A 23052-nucleotide genomic window follows, 5' to 3' on the forward strand; every position below is an offset into this window, starting at 1 on the left:
AAATACAAATTACTTGGAATTTGGTAGGTTTGACCACACCATAGACAGATAAAAAGATTTTTCCATTTACATCAGACAGCCTAAGATAGTGTTCTGGTCCATTTTTTAAGTCAAACTGTAGTACACAGTTGCTATTTGGGAGGTCCTTAAGAAATACAGCTGCATCTGGCAAAAGATGCCATTGTAACACAAAAAATAAGGCATAATAAATAGTGGTTTCCCACTACAAAAGTGGATGAGATTTCTACTTACATCTGCAGACCTTGTTGGACCATTCCAGCATGCCTGGCCATTATTGTACATCATTCTGCTGTACCTGTCAGTTTCTGGACCACTCCATTCACCCCACTGGCCAAGCCGTGTTTCTCCATGCCCAGCTTTGGGTTTTTGAATTGCCTGTTGATGATGACAAATTAAGTACAATTGGAAACATCTATTATTACAACATAAAGAAACAGTAAAAATATTTACCCATGACAAACAATAACTCAAATTCCTAATTCTCTGAAAATTGGCATAAAATAGTATGGTTAACTCTTATACAGTATCCCAGAATTTTTTTACCAACCTTGTCGAATGGACAGAGTCGGTAAATATATTCCCTATCAGTATATTCATAACAATTTCCCTCGAGGACTCGAAATTCTTCTTCTGGTCCATATTCTTTTTCTTGGGTTTCCTCTAAAGAACGAAGCTCACGAACAAGATCTCGAACCTCTCTATCAGCTTCATCATATTCTGCGCGAGCAGCATTGGCAACTGGGGGGGAGGGATGATAAGACAATATTAACAAACAAGTCCTTCAAGAAAGCAAAAAAGAAATAAAAGGAAATGCTATTACAATACACAAAATAACAGTAACTGGATGTGCAATTCTTTCCAATAATTAAAAAGTAAATTAAATAGATTCTCTATAAAAAAAAAGGCAGTAGTTACCCACTTTTTAAAACTATAACAAATTTGCATATTTTTTCACATTCACACATTTGAAAAGTAAATTCTTTACAGATTAAATAATTCAGCTTGACAACAGAACTTTATAAAAGCCAAAGTACCAACAACACACCAAACTTGGGTTGATCTCACAATCTAGGCCTCAAACAGTAACTATTGATGCAAAATTTCATCACACAGTGAAACTAAATTTATTATGAATGAGATGGATTCAGAAATGTCATTAAATGGTTCTTGGACAAAAACATTACAGGTAACACTTGATAATAAAAGAAGTTTTTGACCTTTCAAAGCAAACATATTCTCTCAATGACATGTTGCTTCCATTAAATTTGTTTAATGGCAGTGAAGTTTAGATAAAACTACTTACCATCAACCAATTTCTGGGTTTCCTCATCATATTTTGGTTCTTCTTCCTCATTCTGAGTATCCTCAGCATCCTCATTGAGATCAAAGTCCTCTTCTGCCCCTTCTTCCTCCTCCTCCTCATCATCTTCATCCTAAAATTCATGTGATATAAACACTGAATAAGACAAAAATATTTTGAGCATTCCTAATTAATTTTTTTTTTAACCAGGTATTAAAAAGAATGGCAGTGCCACTCAATATATACAATTGTGTTGCAAGTCAAACACTCCAGCCATCTGCAAATAATAAGAGAGAAAATTCTAATTTACTTCCTATGTGCTGCATGCTCAAAACTTCGAGGTGAACTGATATAAGATATTCATATTCAGTAGCCTCTCAACTTAACATATGCTTCAGAGGATTAGCATGGAAACTATGTAACAAAATCTGACATTAACAAAAACCACAAACTATGAAATACACCTTAACATTCCATGTTTCCCACAACTAACAGCAACTCCATTAAATTAAACTTTACATTCATCATTCAATTCCAGGGATTTATTAGAAAAATGCATCATGCCTGAAAAGGTAACCTACAGCAAAATATAAAAAAATAATGTAGCATATAAGTAAATGTGCCACTTAAGTTGAGGGGTTACTATAATGATAATAACCATGCGTACCTATAGACCCAACACTAGAGGGTCAAACAAACATTTTCACCTATAAGCTTGGTCTACAATACTGCAATGGTAGGTGAGGCACGGTCTCCCACTAAAGAGCTATCACCCACATTTGTTATCATTATATAACATTAACTGAGTCAAGATATACAGTTTTTAAGGACAGTTCTTGTAAAGCTTTGCATCTCTCATCATTTTCAATTACTCTGCATATTTATATTTTGTTACCAAAAATACATACACTTGAAAAATGACTAATATACAGTCTCCAAATGAATACACCAAATATTTTGCATTTCCAGTATATGGTGTCCACAGGAATACACCAAATATTTTGCATTTCCAGTACTGTGTGTATGGTGTCAACAGGAATACATCAAATATTTTACATAAAGAACAACCATACTTTAATATTATTTACATTCTTATTTCCTACAAAAATTCTGATAAGCTGAAAACCATCTGAAGGCAATGAAAAAACATTGAACACCTGAAAAGGAATCTGTGCTTAGGTAATAAATTGTGAAAATAAAATTCAAATGTCTACAAGAATTCTAAATACAATTTTGGCAACCTAAATTCAATATTTTAATATAGGTGGCTTTTTCACATCTACATATTTTCTTAGAGGAAAATATGCTGAACCACTGAATTTTAGGCTGCTCAACTAGAATCAATGTACAATACAAACTGTGCATAACAATAATAACTTTAAAAATAAAAAACTATACACTAAGTACTAATAACTATGCAGTCGATCCCCAATATTCGTGGGGGATGCGTGCCACTACCCCCGCAAATAGCTAAAATCCGCGAATACTTAAAACCCTTCTAAAAATGCTTATATCTGCCTATTTCAATAGTTCAAAATGCCAAAAAAACTCTAAACTTGCTTATACCTGAATAAATATTTTAATAGTTTTCACAAAAAGTGCATTTAGTCACGAAAATTATACAAAAATACAGCAATTTGTGAATATTTCTCTGAAAAATACTGCATAGGCGAATTTTCTGCGAATGTGTATATATGTTCCACACAGAAATCTACGAATAGGTGAAGCAGCAAATCTGGAACTGTGAATAGGCAAGAGTCCACTGTAGTTCATCATACAAAGTACTTAGTATTGAAATACTCTGGAAAGTAGTTTCACTATATTTCACTAAAATATTTTACTAACATTCTTACTGGACAGATTATGGTTTCAAGTCCAATGCATAGATGTAAGTCAGTACAGTATTTGTGAAAATCAGGAAGGCAAGAAGCAGCTTTACTAAGAAAGTGGCATTAACTTCAACCCTTCCTTCTATTGAAGGAAGAGAGAGAGAGTGTGTGTTTGTGTGTGAGTAAATGCACCATCTTCATAGCTTTAGGAAAACTGTATTGTGGCAAAATATGTTTTAACAACCCCAAGGAGAGGTTTATGCAGAAAGTAGTGAGCACCTTTAAATCTCAACTGAGTGACATCAATCAATAACAAAGAAACAAATCTTGAAGCTTGAAAACACTAAAAACTTTCCAAGAAACATCACCAGTTTCTTTACTACAAAGTTTTAAAATCCCTACAAGAAATAAATGCTCAGATGCTATCTTTCCTATTCTATTTCAACAATATCAGGATGATGCAAGGCAACACCAGGATATCTCTAAAACAACAAATGGAATGGAATATAGAATTTAGGCCAAAGGCCGAGACCTATGAGGTCATTCAGCACTGAAAGGGAAACAGAATAGAGACATTTGAAAGGTGTAACAGGAGGAAAACCTCACAGTTGCACAATGAAACAATTATCAGGAGAGGGTGGATAGCATGATGGAAGAAAGAGAATATAAATGGAGGTAAAGTAAAAGGAATGAAAGGGGTTGCAGCTAGGGCTAAAACAACAAAGAAAACTGATGAATGACAAAATACATAAACACAGTTTGGAAAAATTGTTGGTGACAGGATAAATTTTCAAATAACTTTTATTGGAGGCAATGACATCTACCAGTCTCTACAGAGCAGTGAGCTGTTCCATCAAGCATTTCATGACATTCTTAATAAAAATGAAGCCACACTGACCATGTCTTACTATTAGTGCCACCTTAATCATACACATCAACTAACAAATGAAGTTTGTGGTTTAGAGTTACATTTCTGTCTAGTTTTTACATAAATACTGTGGATATGCAAACATCAGTTCTCAGAATTGCAGTCTACCAGTGTAAGCTCTAAACTTTTCCTTCCTGCTGCAATCAATTTTCCTTGCCTGGGGGATTACTGCGGCCAAAGGTAAAAGGTTACGTTATATTCAATTTAAGAGACATTTCAAAATGTATGCCATCTTCAATGTTAGCCACACAAAGAAAAAATTATAACAATGTAGCTGATAATTACAGAAGTCCGCTAATGCCAATTAAGTTGAGGTGTTACTGTATGAGCTATACAACCTAAAATCTTCCAAAAGATAAATATACATCATTGAAATATATGTCATATAAAAAAAAGAGGCTTCATAGTAAATCATATAATAATGGTCGTAAACAATTAGCAGTAGCCAAGGAACAATGCATGCATTTTGCCAACCAAGCAAATGTAGTTAACAAAATTCTATGGCATCTTTGCAATACTGAAGACAACAAAATATGGTATACTGTATTAAGGTCGTGGAGTAATCAACTTATTGTCCACGATATCAATATTTACCATACAATTAGGTATTAGTGCATAACAAAAAACATCCTTGCAAATTTTGCGTTACAGATAAGTGTTTCCATGCAGTTTGATGACTACACACATTCAAGGAAACCAGCTGCCCTACATTAATCAAAAGGTCACACAAATTACAATTCACAGCACTTCTATTATCCTGTAATTACTTAAAAATTATAGAAATCCCACACTTGTAAGTAAATAGAAGTTGCATGCCTTTTAACATGCACATCTGCCCCCAAAAAAGGTTTCTTTAACAAAAGAGCTTCTGTCAAAAAAAAAAAAAAAAAAAAAACTTCAGCAAACCTTCAGACTATAATCTAGTTAACTGTCTTTTACTTATTTTTCTCTCTTATCTTCCTTCAATTCCTATACTTTTATGCTGGATGTTTGACCTATTTTAAATTTTCCTTGAAAAGATTGTAAAAAAAAAAACTGCTAAAGCTCCTTTTAAAATATTAAGTTCTCTGTCCAAACATGAATTTTCTTAATCTTAAATATACTTTGCCGTTCATGAGCACTCTTGAATCGCAAGCGAAATATCCCACTAAAAATTATAAAATATGTTTTCCCAATCACCAGAACTCAATAAAAAGCCCTATCTAATCATCTTTAGATACCACTAATCTTTCTTGCAAGAAGGACTGACCATCTGTCATCAAAAGATACTATTTTAGATACTGGTCTGATAAATAGAGGGAGTCGCTCTTCCTCTCAAGTTTCTAAAAGGGGCTACCAAATACATTTTGGTTTATGTAGCATGACCATCAGTATTAAAATTTCTTTGCAGCATTATTTTGGCATTCAAGAATTTTTTTCTTTTTACCTCACATCTGTTCCCTTTAGAATCTAAAGACTGATACTGTACATCAAGTTAATACCATACCATCATATGGCGTTGTGGACAAGGCTTGCAGAAATGTATGCACACTAGAACATACGATTGTGGAATAGGGTAACTGGCTCATTTCTCCACCTCCTTTGGCTAATCACTGGTACCTGTTTACAGCTGGCTGGACTGGGTGAGCTGCAAGCATGTACCCCCCGTCTCACAAATGTCACCTTAGTGCTCTAACATTACATGCTGCTTCTCAAATTCTCACGTCTCATTCAAAAATGAAAACTTAAGTGGTAGCAAATTCATTCCTGCTTTCTGCTGACATCTGCAGAATTCAGGTTTATCAGTGCCCTTTCCTATTTCCTCATATTTGTTTATTTATCACCTTCTCCTATAAATTCTCTCACTCTGCAGGCTGATTTTCTTTTGGAACCCTCTTTGGTTTATAGTCTGTTGACTTTACCCATGAGGGTTTTCAGCTGAAGATTTAAAAAAAGAAAGAAAACTTGAAATTTTTTCTGACTTTCACCTTTTTCTTTTCCTCTTCAGATTTGAACTTGATAAAAGTCTTTGCTACAACATCCAAGAAGCCCCAGCATACGAAGCATTTACTGGTATATATCACAGGACCACTGCACCTCTACTCAACCAAATTTGGGCCATATTAATGGCATTTTGTCTTTTATCTACAGTCGACTGCTTCTTACAAGAAATACAGTCACAGAGTACTCACTTGCCAACTTTTCCAGTTACTAGTACACTGAATTTTCATTTACTATTGCTCACATTAAATTTATGCACTATATTTCCATCTTAAAGCAAGATTTCTCTTTTACTGAACACAGTAAATTGTAAATCAGAGAAGGAAAAAAAAGGCCTATCTAATAAAATAACACCCAAATTATCTTTATCTGAAAGGTAAAACTACATGCATAAAAAGCAAAAATAAAATATAGAATTTGTATTTTCATTCACACATTATTTTGTAAATTTACAATTAAGGACAAGTAAATAACTACAAAATCATCAGAAAAGGATTGCCAACCAACAGAGTATTCTCTCTTCCCACAACAGCTAACCATGATAAAAGCTACAGGTTTGGAGCTATGAAAGCTGACTTTAATCTTTACTCAGCCAAGTGTAAACTGAAGCTATAAAGCAGCTCAAATACTGTGTTGATAAAAGCAACAAAAATTACAAAAATCCAAAAACTAATCACAATCTATGAAAGTAGGCCTAAATCTAACTAATGTTAAATTTATAATTCTCATGAATGGTAAGTAAAAATATTGGTAAAAACAGGTCAAAACTAGTGATGAATTTCTTAAATTCTGTAACCGTGATACTGAAAATTATGTTTTTCAGTTTTTCCACTGAAAAGTCATTAAGCTGGTTTTCAGTTCTTCTGATTAAAGTAACTTGCCACTAGAATAACACCCCACTTTCTGTATATAAAGGCAAGCTATGTACCAACCACCCTGAAAGCAGCCCTCCCATTCATAATGACAACAAAGATTTTCCCTAATCAGACTGAAACTTCTAAAAACTAACTTCATACGATTCCCTCCTTCTCACCATTTATATCAGCTACAGTTTTTCAGTTTAATCATATCTTGTTGCATCATAAAAGCCTATTAGGGTACATAAGAAGAAACAATTGTGTCTGATGATTCATAATGATTCAAGCACTTTTCATGTTTGAGGTACAACTTCAAATCTCAAAGTAAACTTCTACCAGCAACAGTAGTAGAGCACCACCAAGTTGCCAAAGAAATCATTTAAATTTGAAAAAAATTACTACAGTAATCATTCTGTATTCGCCAGTCATTGTCAACTCATGGTTTACCAATACATATCACATCCTGGTGAGCAAGAAAAACCTTCCATACATAAAGAAATGAGAATTGAAGACTGAAAATACGTTAATCAGAAGCATCTGGGATAAAACAAAAACAATCTTTCAGGATGAAGCTACCCTTTTAATTATCCACATTTTTATTTTACAGGCAAGCTGTACCTGCATCAACTTCAAAATGTTTGTTCGTAGACACAAACCTCTTACTCATGCCATCAGGTATTTTAACCAGACCACAGAACCAAAATTCTCAGCTCCAACAGCTTGTCAAAAAGGACCAGCTCATGCAGGGGAGAAATTATGTCCAACTCCTTAATACATGAAAGGTTTAAGACAAATAGAATAATACACTGTTATTTCCAATTATGACTTGAATTTTCTATATATGAGACTTGACTATGGAGGGTTACTGTCAAGTAACTGACTTAAATGGTTGTCTAATGCTCTAATAGAATAGTACTACAGCACAAAGTATACAAATTTCTGTACCAACACAACCTGTGATCAACTTTTAATTTTCTTGCTTTTAGTTCCTTGATGCATTCATTATTATCTAGTCCACTGTTTATTCCTTGGAAAGTAGTGAATTTCTTTGGTGTCATACTCACTAATAAGAATACTTATCATTGACCTAGTCAAAACATATGACACAGCCAAAACCTTTAGTTTCCTCTTCAGTATCACAATGAAAAGAATCCAGCAGTGGCAAATATGTATGGCAGTTTCAAAAAATTTATTGCACAAGAATGCAATTCCTTAATGATTCTGAGATAACTATATGATTATTTATTATTTTTTAAAAATGTGATGGTATCCTTTGAATGACCTTAACAGCAAATAAAACCAGAAAGGTCTGACATGAAGAGGGGCAATTTCAGGTAATGAAGGCCGAGTCTCTTCACAGAGATTCACAACCTACCCAGTGGGAGATTTAGAATCACCACTAAATGTATTGTCTGGACATTTTCATCATGTACACTATGTTCTTTTGAACAATGATCTACTGTTAAGGGTAGACAAAAGCAGTGCTACTGAAAATACATGAAATAGAAATACTGTCTGTTTTATCGCAAAATGTAAATCTTAATTTTCCTCTTCCTACTTTTTTCTTTGCCCAGCAGAGAATCACTAGTATCATCTTATAATGAGGTGGTGGTCCTTGTCTACAATTAAAAATCTGCTCTTAATTTCTGCTGAGCTTCTGATTTTGACAGATAATCTTCCTGAGCATACCTATGGCCACTTGTGATCATGGCCTACCTGTCACAGCATGTACTGAAGCCACTAAAGGCTTCATTTGAGGCATTCTAGTGTAGCTCAGCAGCTATATTGTAATATTCTTACTTCTAAAGTTGTCACAAGGCCTTCCAAGTTCAGCCCACGACAAACCCATCAACAGCTGGATCATCATCACTATCTTGTGAACATTCTCCACGAGAGGGCAACCTCTCTAGTAAATAAGGCCTCATTGTGATCAGCCTGGTTCAGCAATGAACTGTTTCCCAACATGGAAGAGGAAAGGGCAGGACCTTAACCACAGATGACACACATTTTTCGCACCGATGAATCCAATGAAATATTAAAGTCTACAGACCTTGCACCCTTACCCACAAATTATACCAGATGTAGACTGCCTAATAAAATCTGAGAGTATCATGGACAAAGGTGGTGAACCACATCAATACACTTAAAACCTTTAACAAGGGATGTAAGTGAAAGAACTGACATACAAGAGCAAAAAAAAGGTTTAGTATATCTAGCATAGCATGAACTGCCCTTAACTTCTGGTACTAGACACATAAACCCAAGCCAACACATTAAAAGAAAAACAGTATACAACATGCACACTTTTTCATCAAAATTAAGTAGCTAAATATACACAGACTAACAGACCATAATAAAAAACTAAAGTGATGAGGAGAATGATATCAGGAAAACAAAAGACATTGGAATCCAGTACAGCAAACAAAGCCAATGTTTGCTTTTAAATAAAAACTGAAGTTAAGACAAATCTATCAAAAGGCAAGACAAGGAGCACTGCCCTGTAAAAAGATCTTATCAATTTTCTTACAACCACTTGAAATCTCTTGAAGTTATTCAACATTGACTGTCCACCAAAACTGGATCTTAAGGTAACAGTAAGGCCAAGAAAGTCTGACTCATGTCATAGTAAAAAGATTTATTTGATTGCTGACCAAGTAGCAGTAATTCAAGACAAACAGCTATATACATACACACTTAATTCTTTAAAAGTATAAGTGCTAAGTATTTACTGCACATAAAAATTGCAAACAGCAACATATATCTGGTGAGCTTCATGATTAAATAAAAAAACAAACTGACAAAATGTATCCTCCATAAACTGTATACTTTGCTTGAGGCAACTAAAGCCATGCAATCTAACTGCTACGATGAAAAAGGTGCTCTAACTGGGAAAACATGAAATCTCTGTACACCGATTACTGTAATCAAAATGTCATGCACAAAGCCAAAGCACCCCTCACCGACATAAGATCCCAATTTGCTCTGGAGTTTATGTAGCGAGAAATCTAGTTTGATAAATCAGTGAGAAAAAAAGATACCATTAGCATCTTTTTGTTAATACTAAAAGATATCTTTAACAAGCTACGCAAGTACTGAAAGTTATAAGCTTTATATGTAAGCAAGCATGGTCCTAAATGGTATCAAATGATACCTACCTTCTACCATAACAGGAATATGCCGAAATATTTATTTAATGAGGGTTAAGTGTCTATAAACAATAATTAAATGAACTTCTCTCCTTCCCTTAAGCATTTTCATGAGTACAATAACTGTACTAAATAAAGTGCAGTGATTTTTGAAGCTACATATTTACTGATAAGGTGGAAAGTATCAACTGATCGGTAAACAATTGTCCATACTGCCTACAATAAGAACATTCAGCCTCACCTCATGAAATGGAGATATGATCTTGTAAAAACAGCTTTGCAAATAAAGACAAAAAGACATTAATCTTAACTGGTCTTTCCCTCAGAATAATTCAGAGCTTCTTGGGAACAATAATAAAAGAAGTTATTGACTTAGCGGCAAAATTAAGTCAAAATTAGTAAAAAATTAAAAATGATGAGTTAATACGAACTGGAGGTTGCTGACATGACAGACTGGCAAACAGAGAGCTTTAACAATTTTAAGAGGGCTAGGAAAACCCTTTAGAAGGAAAAAAGCATTAAGTTCTAGCCCCACCATAACCAGCAAATTGCTGAATGCAGATGCAAAACCAACCAGAATAAAGAATGTGTTATAGAGGAGAGTGAAAAAAACAAGGAGTAAGATTGCTGAAGAATGCTAAGAAAATATTGGAAGAGGTGAAAAAGAAAAACAGTAATTTATAAAGTTCACAATTGTAAGCTTGGCTTTATGCTAAAAAAAATCAACAGAAGCAATATAACAAACCAGCAGAAGTACTATTATCTTGATAAGGCATTTGAAAGTGTACCCTGACACGCAACTGCCAACATGTATTAATATATTTAGCTTTCACAGGTCTGGACCAAAGAATGTTTTTATTTATATTAAAGTTTAGATCAATATTCCACAGTTTTGTGTTACTATGGCATAACACAAGATCTTAAGTAAAGATGGTAGCAGACATATCAAGAGAATATGTGATAAATGTTGGTGTCCATCAAAGATCAGCAGAGAATCCTATACTGCTTATTATAGTACTGCAGGGTGCTACATAACATGCAGAAAGGGAGGTCCCTGTTGGCACTAATATGCAGATGACCAGAAGGTATCAGCAGAATCATAAGAAGAGGTTGTAGAAAAGTTTAAAAGATGTATGAACAGAATGACACAAATGTGAGAAAACCAAAGCTTTTATTGGCCTGTATGGAAGCTAACAAGCAAGCAGAGTTAGGAAGTGGTGATCGGGGAGGATCTGAATTCATTATCTGATGTATTGGAAGATATCAAAAGATGCAGGAAAAAAAATAAAAGTAGCAACAGCCTAAATGGAGCAAGAGATTGCTGGACTGGTAAATAATAGCAGCTTAATTGTTTATAAACTAAATAAATATAGGTATGTACTACTCTACTGTAAACAGTCAAGACATGAACACTCACTAAGAAAATAGAGGATATTCTGAATAGGTATGGTTATAAAATGCTGATCATATTACAACAATGGAGTTTCTGAGGGATGTGGTGTTCTGAGGCTAAAATTTCAAAAACCGAGACAGTTGGTCCATGAGATGAGAAAGGTAGGGGAACAGCTGGTCAGAAAAGTAGCAAGACATAAACCAGTAAGAAGGACCAGGCAAAGAGCATGGATGGAGACCTACAGCAAATGGGAATTTTGACAGAAAGTGATCAAGAGAGGAAAGAGCAAAGTGAGCTCATTTCATCACTCTATCCAGAAGGGGAAAATATGATGGTAAAAATATAAATGATCATTTACCAACCATGTCTCTAAAGAGCAACTTCAATACCCTACAGCAATAGATGCCAGTCATCTTAAAAAGCTCAAAGTTGTCAATAATAATAATAATTATGAAACTTTAATTTACCAAGTATTAATGTACCACAGTATATGGAAATGCAATTTAAAAATATTTGGTCCCCATACGGGAATAACCTGGCATAAGTTATGGCTATTAACACTGTGTTTTAGTTAACTTTACAGTAACAATAATGTAATATTACAGAGCACATATAGTTATTCCAATTAATGAAAGATTTACCCCAAGCAAGTAATAAAAGATAACAAATATGTAAAACACAATATCATTATTGCCATCTGCTTGTAAAGGAGAATTACCTGTTTCAGTTTTATGAATATCAACACAAAAACAAGCAGGTAAAATAAAAAAAAATCTAGCACACAAAAAACCTGCCCACAATGAAGTTAATACCAACATACAAAATTTCAAATACTTTACATTAAAATATGACATCCTGCTGTCATGAAAATAATATAGAAAAAAACTTCAGTCCTTGCCAAAATATGAAACCAAAGACAGCTGTGAATAAAACCATTTTACACACATATCTTGAGTCTTTCCCAAAATTAGATTAATAGCCTACGGGCAAAAATGTAAAATGGTTTCAGGCAACAATTCCAGATCAATAATATTAATAAAAAAAAATTCCAGATTAATAATATTAATAAAAATGCTTTAAGTATTTAGGAAACAATCAGCAGGTCCAAAGCGATGCAGCACATTGGTCTGCTCATAAAACCAGTGATTGAGACTGACGAAATGAAACTTGAAAAGCCTCCCAGCCACTGATAAACTGTGACTGAGACAACAACTTTGCCTGCATGATTTCTAGTCTAGTATGGAAGCCATAACACCCGCTACCCCAATATGCCAGGATGATTGAAAGCAAGCCGACAAGAAAATGTCTTTCCTGTATACAGTATATCCCTAAAAAGAGCTCTTTCCACACTAGAGGGAAGTCTATAAACTAGAATCACTTCTGCACGGTTGCATTAAAAGGAGCAAAATACCACTGATCCCCAAACAAAATGGCTGCTGTAAAGCTTATAAAAAATAAAAATGCATGTGGAATGCATAAAATATTCTCCATACAAATATTAGAAAAGTATTCTTATCAAACTGCACTTGTACTGCTAACGTCCCCATTGAAAAAGAAGTGCCACAATAAGTCTTAAAAAATATGTTCATAAGAAGAAAACAAGACTCAAACACCAAGCCATAATTCAAACATGCACTTTACATTAGGATAATCCTGAAACAGGCAGTGGTAGAGGCAGATGCATATGTATTCTGCACTGAGATATGATTCCCATTGATATAAAACATTTATTTAGATGATAAAATACACATATGTCAATTTGAAGCTCAATAAGCCCTTGAGAAAATGTTGTCTTCCGGTAAAAGACAACCTTCTTACAAAAGAAAATGACATTTTTATGATAAAATGATGTTTCATTATACTTACCAAAACACTGTAAAAGCTTTTATCTCTTTAAAATCGACACGTCCGAGATATAAATTTTCAAACTTTGTTTGGAACGCTGATACAATTGGCGGAGACCCAACCCCATCGGATGCCGGTGGGGGTAGCGTGGCAGGAGACATACCCATAAACCCAGGTCAGTTTCATTCTCGGTATACACAATTAGTAAAATCTGAGATAACGTCTCCCGCGGGAGGGAGTGAGGTTTTACAGTGTTTTGGTAAGTATAATGAAACATCATTTTATCATAAAATGTCATTTCAATATAATGACTTACTAAAACAAAAGCTGACTCACATTTAAGGTGGAAGGGCAGGGGATGAGATACCAGTTATTGAAAGGTTACACACACACAAAAAAAAAGAAAAGGAACAAACTCTAACCATGGGTATCTCAAGGATCCATACCAACAAAAGGGCAGGAGTCACCTTACCTGGTAGATGGGCTTTTGCAGGGAGGTACTGCTGCTGGTTGAAGCTCCATTACCTGCAGAGGCCTTGGGCGAAACACTGCCAGCCACCTGCCCATGGTCATCTACAGCTGGGAAGTACACCGCTGGACTGAGACAAGGGGTGACTTCCCTTTTGCTCTGCCCTGAGCAATTGGAAAGCAACCAGACTGAAAAAACGGGTCTCACCGCCTAACCTAAAAATAGTTAAATATATCCCCCTTCCCTATACCCTCGGCAGCTCAACTAGAATGGAGGGTACTCCAGGTGAACTGAGCACCCCCGGCTTCCCATTAACTCAGCGACCATAAAACCACAGGGGGAAGGAAAGATAAGGAACCTACCCCTAGTGTGTTCTCTAAAAACCAAGCTCATGCTACCGATACGGGACCTAACAAACAGGTCCTGATATTTAACTTCAACCTCCCCTAAGGTAGTGAGACGCAACACCTACTTCTCGACTCCAGAAGGTGCTCTGTGTGATCTGCTAAAAGTGACTTATTATGATTTAAAGGCCACTGAAGTTGCTATTGAGCGCACTCGTGAACGTGAGATTTGACTAGCGCGGCGCCTTCTTCGTTGATGTGCCTGTGCGCCTCTTAAGATGAGTTCCTTGACGAAGAAAGCCAGGGCATTCTGGATAAAGGCCCGGTTGGATCTTTCACTGAACACCACAGGTTGTAGTGAACGCCCTTCGATGCTGGCCGCTCTGGCCAAGTAAGTTTTGATAGCTCAACGGCACAAAGAAGCCTCCAATTCTGGAGGGCCAGCCACTTTGGAGAGGTTCTGAATGTTAAAAGGACCGAGGCCACGGGTTGGAAGGAGACTCTGCTTGGCTAGGAAAATTCAAGGTGAACGAGCAAAACAGCACTACCTGTGAAACCCACTCTTGTCAATGGCTTGTATTTCACTAACCCTCTTTGCCAAGCAAAGTAAATCAACCAGAAAAGTGATTTCTTAGTGATGTCTCTAAGAGAAAGACCTCTAAAGGTTCACTGCACTTTGAGACATTAACCACCTCAAAACTACATCTAAATTCCAGGCAAGGGCAGGTTTTGGGCCTAGCTGTGTCTAAGGACTTGAGGAGGTCTGACAAGTTCTCAAGTTATTTGATAGGTCTAACTCCCCATGAAGACGGAGGACAGCATAGCTCTGTAGCCCTTGATGGTTGATGGCATCAATTTTCTTGAATCCTCAAGTAAAATGAAAAAATCGTGGGTGTTGAGTTATAGACGCTCGAAGAAGAGGAGGCTATTTTTCTACACCAGTTCCTGAAGACTGTCCACTTGGATTGGTATAATTTGCTCGAGGAGTCCCTTCTGCACCTCGCAACAGCCTCTGCAGCCTTTCTTGAAAAACCTCGCGCTCTGATGAGCTTCCTGACAGTCTGAAGCCTGTCAGAGCGAGAGTGGACAATCCCTGGTGGAACTTCATTAGGTGGGGTTGTCTGAGAAGCGACTTCTTTTGAGGGAGAAGCCTCGGGAAGTCTATCAGGAGATCTAGCAGGTCCGGGAACCACTCCTTCCTTGGCCAGAATGGGGCAACGAGGATCAGCTCGACCTGCTGATGGAATTTCACTTTGTTTGTCACCTGCATGATGAGCCCTTAAGGAGGGAAGGCATAGGCAAACAGGTTCGTCCAGTCTAGGAGCATGGCGTCCACCAAGTGAGTCAGTGGGTCTGGAACTGGGTGAGCAGAACACTGGGGGAGACGATGGTTCTTGGAGGTAGCAAAGAGATCTATTGCGGGAGTGCCCTACAGATTCACAGATCTAGGCACACTTGTGGGTGCAGGGTCCAATTGTGAGGGGAGAGTCTGGTTCCGACGGTTGAGTTGGTCACAGACGTTCAGTTTTCCTGCACAACTGAGGGAACAGGGCCACCTGTTGCTGTCCGCCCCACAGAAGAAGTTGGGTCCTCGCAGCTGAACAGGGCTAAGGAATGGGTACCTCCCTGTTTCCGAATGCAAGCTAGACGCCGACGAGTTGTCGGCGTGAACAGCTACTGCTTGGCCTGAGACGTGGGTCGAAAATTCCTGGAGAGCGAGGTGAATGGCCAACAGTTCCTTGACATTGATGTGGAGCTTCTTCTGTTCGTCCGACCAAACTCCTGACGTCCTGAGGTTAATAAATGTACTCCCACTCAACATTGGACGCGCTTCAGAAAACATCTGCAGGATGGTTATTCGGGAGGAGATCCAGACCTCCTAAAGCCTTTTCCGCGACTTCCACCAGAGAAGATGCCCTTGATCGTCGTGAATGTTGAAGACCGTGGAGGTCCGTTTGGGTCCTTCTGTCCCAAGAGTCCCTGAGGAAAAACTGTAAGGGTCTCATGTGCAGACGGCCTAACCTTACAAATTGCTCCGCTGACGACAGAGTTCCCAGGAGAGCCATCCACTGACGGGCGGAGCAACTGTCCAGGAGAAGAAACTTCTCCACCGCCTGAAGGCAGGAGGAGACCCTTTTGGGAGACAGAAAAGCCCGAAAAGCTAGACTGTCCAGAGTCATCCCCAAATAAAGAATCCTCTGTGAAGGAATCAGTTCGACTTTTCCTGGTGTTTATCAGAATCCCAAGTCCCGAGCTAACTTTAGGTTCTGTGAAGGTCCTCCATGCAGCGGTCCTCGATGATGAACGGAGTAGCCAGTCGCTCAGGTACACAAGAAGGAGATCCGAACTCTCCAGGTGGAGCCAATGACCTATCGGGCGAGAATCCTGGTGAACACTCTGCGGGCTGTCGACAAGCCGAAGCAGAGGGCCTGAACTGGTAAATCCCTGTCCTTGAAAACAAAGCGAAGATACCGGAGTCCTGATTTACTGGAATGTGGAAGTAGGCTGCCTTCCATGTCGCAGGGTCACCATCCAATCCCCGAGCTAGTGCCTGAAGAACTGAGCGGTTCGTTTCATGGAGAACCTGGTTTTCACTTCAAGTACATATTGAGAGCACTTACGCCGAGAACTGGCCTCCAACCCCTGATGACTTGGGGACTACAAACAGGCGGGTTATAGAAACCTGTGCTGACATCGCCCTGCACTACTTCTCGATGACCGCTTCCTAAGAGAGACCCGGACTTCTGTCTCTAGGGCCGAAACTTGACTGGAGCTCTTGAGATGCTGTCAAGGAAAGGAGAAGTGGAGAGAGGAGGAGGTTGGGCGAATGGAAGGCGGTAGCCTAGCTGGAGCCCTTGCACCACCCACTGATCTGCACCTCTGTCTCTCCATTCCTCCCAAAAGAGGCTGAGTCTGGCCCCCACTGGCGCATGGAGGACAGGGATCCTACATACTGGTATGACGACCTTGTGGCTTTGAGGAGAACTTGTGACCCCTGGAGTTGTAGCGGGACCTTGAGTAAGGTTTGGACCTGGAGTCACGAAACGGATGCCTGTTAAGAGGAGATACCGTCTTGGTCAAAGGAGCGAGCAGGCCTGGTCTGGTGGGAAGACATAGACAGGATGCACGACGCCTCTTATCCATGGCTGACAGGACGCCTTTCAATACTGCTTCTGGGAAGAGGCCCTCCTTGTCAAAGGGTGAACATCGTGCCGCTTCGTAAGTCACAGCCTTAGACAAGAACGAGCACCAAGTTTCTCTTTCAGAGTGGCCATGGCGAAGAGGAGAAACACTTCACGTCGCGATCATGGATAGCGATATTGGTGCAGGACAGGAACCCCGCGATTTTTCCAAGATCGCCTTCTGCGAGATTAGCCTGCTCCACCTGTTTGGAAAACAGCCCCATTGACCAATCGATAAAGCTGACAACTTAGAGCTTGAAGAGGTTCCTGAAAATGTTCACATCTAGGCAGAAAAGCAAGTCCGCTGCCTGAATGAAATGCGCTCTTGAGGGGTCCACTAGAGCCAAGTCCCCTGTGCTGAAATTGCGGATCCCAGTGTGAAGGAGAAGCTCCTGTGTTGCAATAATTTTGCCTCCTTTTCAGCTTTAGCGATGGGCACGCAAACGACGGATTTATTCGTAGGCCTTCTTAGCTTTCCAACCACGCCTTACCCTTTTTAATGCTTTTGGAGGCAGTGGAGAGTACCAACTTGGGAATGAAGTGGCAGGACCTTGTTTTCCCAGGCGCAATGTAGAAGCCGGAGAAGAGGCCGTCGGCTGAAAATGCCATGGTACGACTCGCAGCAGAAAGCTGAGTAGAGAAGCGCAATGTGAAGAAGGCCCCGACCACCTGGGCCTTCCTCTTCACCAGAAAGAATCGGTCTCCGCGCTCCAGACCGCCCAGGAGTTGAGGAGGACGACTTCTATCCTCGGGAATACCAAAAGGACTTTATGGACTACCTTTTTCTATCTTCCCTTCCAACAGAATAGACTACTGAGGGCGAGGATGTAGCCAAGGCTTAGACACTTCGTGTGCGGAGGAGGAGTAAGAGGGCCGGGCCTTGCGGCAGAACTTCCTGGAGAGGGCTAGCCTCTGGATCAAAATTAGGGACCTGGGAGGAAGGTCTGAAATGTATCTTCTTGATCGGATCCCCACGCTGAGCAGCCAGGTATAGGGCTGGCTGTCCTTTTCTTGAAGAGTTTAGTAACCCCAGGCAGGAATTATCCAAGAATGCTCTTTAAGGGCCGTAGAGGTCTGATCCCCACTTGCGTATGACGTAGGAGTGGGGATCCGAAGAGCTGGAATATGAAGAGAGACTGGAAGATGAACTGCTGCTCTCACCTGAAGAGCTTAACCTTAGGTAGTGCCGCTCGATCGCGAACGCTTCTTTTGATGTTTCTGGGGACACCATCCCGCGATGTCGGCGATGGCGAAGATCGAAGGCCGGGATGGATCACTCTCACGCTTCCCTGAAGCTTTTCGACGCCTGAAGGCGAAATAAGCTTACTACTTCCGCCACCAGACTAAGGCTTTCCTGTGCTCTGAGATCGCAGCCCACCAGGCAATAATTTCTGACCTTTCGCTACGGACTGTCTTCTAGCCTCAGAAGGCGAGCGGGACATAAGGTTTTGCTCAAAAGACTCTGAAAAATCGAGCAGACTCGCCTGAAACGCGATCGCGAACAACCACATTGTTATCACCAACACCAACACTGACGTCATCACCGACGCTAACGCCCGGACTACGGTGCAAACGCACTAAACTTAAGACCGACTCCATGAAACCGTTCATTTGCGCTTCCATTTGATTTCTGAAAAGAACGAATTCTGATTTATCAGCCTCGAGGCTGGGCTTGGCTTTAGGAAAACATACTGGGAAGCTGGTGAAGAAGTGAGGGGGAAGAAGAGGGGGAAAGAGCAGCGTAGAGGGAGGGGGTAGGAGAGAGGAAGGAATAGCCGGTAGAGGAAGTGACGCCAATGCCACCACCGAAGATGATAGCCTAGCTTCCCACGCTTAAAGGCTTTCCTATCCTATCCCTAACCAGCTTTATCTGATGGAACTGTATGTTTGCCAAAACTCCTTACTCCATTCCATACATTCACTGCATGTGTTCTCCTGGGAACACTTCTTGACTCCCTACATGCTGTACAATAAAAGAATGTATGATCGATTTGTTTAACTAGTTTGGCGGAGTTAATAAATTCCTTGCGCAAACTCTGGATCCCGAGAAGCTTGAATCTGACATAGCTACGAATTCCCAGAGCTAGGCTAGCTAGATAAATAAACAGGCAATTGAGTACTTCACCAAGGAGAGACGCCACAACTAAGTGCAAGCAGACAAAGGAACCCAAACAGTTTGAGGCAGACGGACGCGCGAGATGCGTTCCCAATACGCCCGAGAATGAAACTGACCTGGCTTATGGGTATGTCTCCTGCCACGCTTACCCCCACCAGCATCCGATAAGGCCCCCGCCAATTGTATCAGCGTTCCAAACAAAGTTTGAAAAAATTTATATCTCGGACGTGTCGAATTTAAAGATATAAAAGCTTTTACAGTGTTTTGGTAAGTCATTATAATGAAATGTAACTTTTACCAGTAATTTTGCACAAAACCCAACAATAATCATGGTTTTGTTCCTTTTTAAGTAATACTGAAATCATTTCAGTAGAATTACAAGTTGGTACAATCTCCATATTAACATTTATTGGAAAGTTCAATTTAAAACATGTTAACATATTCCAAATTGTTATTAAAAGCCAATTCTAGTGATCAAAATAAAGTATATTGACAAGGTAATCAAATTGTTGTAAACTGATTCCTTTCCAATGTGGATGGTACTGGTTGAGTTTATACTGAATGTTACCTCTGGTTGAGTTTATACTGAATGTTACCTATCTCCCATTACAAGGACTTATCCACCAACTTCTAAATCTGATTTCCTCTTTCAGTGCCTTTTCAAAGGACCAACAACACCCAAACATCAATTTAATCATAAGAAAATAAAATCTGTATGGAAAAAGGCATACTGGTCTTGAAAAAGATAAACACTTTTGTCATAAATAATAAACCTCACTGGTATTGGAACAAGGAATCCTATATGGAAAAACTAGATTAAGGCATGAATCATAAAAAAATAATAAAACGTACCTCAGGGTCCAACTCAGGGTCTAAGTGTTCTAGTTCAGTATCTTCATCTCCAGGTACCTCAGCATCCTATGTGAAATAAATAAAAAAGGAAATTTTAAACATACTTAATGGAAATAGTGTACTATAAGAGCTAGTACAAAATTTCAGGGCAAAAATTCTTAATGTATACATATTTTTAAAGTAATTTGTATTTTTCATATTTAAAGTAATTTGTATTTTTCATAAGTACATAATTCAGAGCCTTTTATATATGCATATCTTTCAGCATGGGCTGGAAATGGTTGTTGAACTTAGTCGCAAGGTACTTAGCTGATGGTTACTGGGTTGGGAGAATGCCATCCTCACTCACCTCTCATCTCCATGGATTTTTCCTTTCCGTGGAAGCCTCCCCATGATAATCTCCCAAAAGTGCTCAAACTTAGCTTGCTGATGTTCTAGAGAAGAGGCGACATCCAGTACCATCAGGTCTTCAGCTGTGTGAGCTGGGTCTTCTCCTGTGAGAGTTAGCCATACCTTTCTGCTCCTTTGCCTGTTTCTGGGAGTGTGGTGTTCTGCCAGTGCTATGTCCCATCAGCTCCTCAGCTGTGTGAATTGGGTCTTCTGTGAGAGAGTTAGCCATACCTTTCTTCCTCCTTGCCTGTTTTTGGGAGTGTGGTGTTCTGCAGTGCTATACCCTCTACAGGAGAGGACCCAGCTCACACAGCTGAGAAGCTGATGGGGCTGGATGTCGTCTCTTCTCTTAGAACATCAGGAAGCTAAGTTTGAGTAGTGCTTGTGGGAGATTATCACAGGGAGGCTTCCACAGAAAGGAAAAAATGCCTGGAGATGAGAGGTGTGAGGGGTGGCACTGCCCCACCCCCAGGTAGTAACCATCAGGAAGAGAAGAATGACAATGAGGAAGAACAGATTGAATACATCCTCCCTTATCTGGCTCATGCCTTGCTCATCTCCAATGCCAGAAGAGTCAATATTAACGCTGCAGCTTTAAGAGACGAAGTGGATCTGGTATGGGAAGAACAACCCCCATAGGAGGATCCCCATCCTTAGCAAACACCAAAGCAGTAGCAAGAAACACCTCCTTAGCTATTGCTAGATGTTCCTGGAATGCTGCATAATGACTTCCTGGAGTGCTAAAGGTCACATCTTTTGCAGCATACAACAGGTGATGACAGAGTACCAGGAATGTCAGAAATATTGGCAGGAGTAACAGATAGTGAGCAGGGTTCCAGTGGGAGACACCAGCACCAGAATCATCAACCAACGAGAGGAAGTGGTAGGAACCCTTCTTACAACAACTAAGCTCCCTCCCAAAATGAGAGGCAGCAGTGCCCACAGGAGGCAAATTGAGAGGAACAGCAGGGATGGGAAAAAGGAACTGGGTTTGACAGTGTTGCAGCATGGGTTAAAATATCCCCCATCCTTTCTAGGAGGCTGGTGAGTGCTTCCAGTCTTACTCATCCTACTACAGTTCTCCCACTGAATGAAAGACCAACCAGACCACTCCTTGCAAGGCAAAAGATGAGTACACAACTTATTCCTGCAAAAGGAACAATACTTATGGGACATTAGGCACTAACATGATTGCTCGTGTCCCTCACAATGCATTTGGTCTTGTTTTATCTCCTTACTTAATGTGGAAAAGCAACCTCCAAAAACAGTCAATAATCATAAAACACACAAATGTAAAAAAATTTCATGGACAGAGCAACTAGATGTCTATCCTAGATGACAGCCAAAGAAATAGTGCTTGGAGACAGTAGGTGAGTGAGAGGTATTCCCCAATTCAACCCCCATAACCACCAATTAACTGCGTTACCAAGTTGCATGACCATTTCAAGCTCGTGCTGAAGGACACTCTTAAATAAAAGGCAATGGTTTATATTTCTATAGAAACAAATGTAGTTCAGAATCCTTTCCACAAACATGTTTTGCATAACCACAGGTAAAACAAATGTTACTGATGACAGTAATTAACAGCAATATGAAAAATACTTTTTACCTAGTTATAAGGAACATTTACAAACTTTATTGTTTTAAGTACCTCTTCTAATTCCACAGGTGGAGGCTCCAGACCTTCTGATGGTGGGGCTTGGGTTGGGGGAATGAACATCCTGCGATCATATTTGTAAACAGGTCGCATCATCTGCCACCCCGAGGTAATAAATGTATCTAGGTCCATACTCTCTTCTTGTTTCAAATAGAACTGCAAAGATATTTTAAATTAACCAAATGTAAGTTTGATTGTATAAAAACTAGTCCTTGTAGAATGTCTCATTTGTAGCAATATGTCTAAATCTATGCAGCACCATAATTAACTGGACTGCTCTGGTGTTAGTATATATGTTGTACTTGATTAATGTAGCATTCCTTATTTCTTTCTGCTTCATCAACATTTATGCACAGAACGAAATATTCATAAATAATAACCTTAGCCTCTTCCTCTGAAACTTCTCCATCCCTATTGGTATCGAAAGTCTGACGAGACTGCAGTTCCATTACTGTAAGCACACCATCACCATCATTATCCAGGTGGGCAAAGGCCTCTCGGGCTTCAGCTTCATCTTTTGCCTTTTGCTCAGCTTCTCTCTGGGCTTTTCTTTCAGCCTCTATGGCATTGTAATGCTCAAGAGCTTCCTTTTCTGGTTCCTCTGCAATTTTCTTAAGTTCTTCTTTTTCTGATCTCACTTTTTCTGCTTCTTCTCTCTTTTTCTTTAGCTCCTCTATCTTCACCTGAAAGCAGAATTATAGTTTAATAAAGTATTGTATATCAAACAGTAGGCAATACCTTGA

The 23052-nt window shown here is 39.2% G+C and overlaps 1 protein-coding gene and 1 long non-coding RNA gene across 4 annotated transcripts in view; one reads left to right on the forward strand and one right to left on the reverse strand.

Moving 5' to 3' along the window:
* LOC136841871 (uncharacterized) overlaps nucleotides 1–6203 on the forward strand; it is a 320425-nt gene extending 314222 nt beyond the window's left edge. For both annotated transcript variants that reach the window (XR_010854115.1, XR_010854114.1), the window contains one exon: nucleotides 6066–6203. This is a non-coding gene — a long non-coding RNA (uncharacterized lncRNA). The remainder of the gene's footprint in view (nucleotides 1–6065) is intronic.
* The window catches only part of GCS2beta (glucosidase 2 subunit beta), a 40961-nt gene that overhangs the window by 7489 nt on the left and 10420 nt on the right, over nucleotides 1–23052 (reverse strand). Inside the window, exons 4-10 of one of the 2 annotated variants that reach the window (XM_067109275.1) lie at nucleotides 22690–22992; nucleotides 22304–22465; nucleotides 20263–20328; nucleotides 9876–9920; nucleotides 1325–1454; nucleotides 569–759; nucleotides 253–396 (exon numbers count right to left, since the gene is read on the reverse strand). In XM_067109275.1, the coding sequence (XP_066965376.1) occupies nucleotides 253–396; nucleotides 569–759; nucleotides 1325–1454; nucleotides 9876–9920; nucleotides 20263–20328; nucleotides 22304–22465; nucleotides 22690–22992 (1041 nt within the window). The remainder of the gene's footprint in view (nucleotides 1–252; nucleotides 397–568; nucleotides 760–1324; nucleotides 1455–9875; nucleotides 9921–20262; nucleotides 20329–22303; nucleotides 22466–22689; nucleotides 22993–23052) is intronic. The other variant, XM_067109276.1, reaches the window with a different exon arrangement.

The sequence above is a fragment of the Macrobrachium rosenbergii genome, chromosome 9, assembly GCF_040412425.1.
Source record: "Macrobrachium rosenbergii isolate ZJJX-2024 chromosome 9, ASM4041242v1, whole genome shotgun sequence".
Classification (NCBI taxonomy): Eukaryota; Metazoa; Arthropoda; class Malacostraca; order Decapoda; family Palaemonidae; genus Macrobrachium; species Macrobrachium rosenbergii.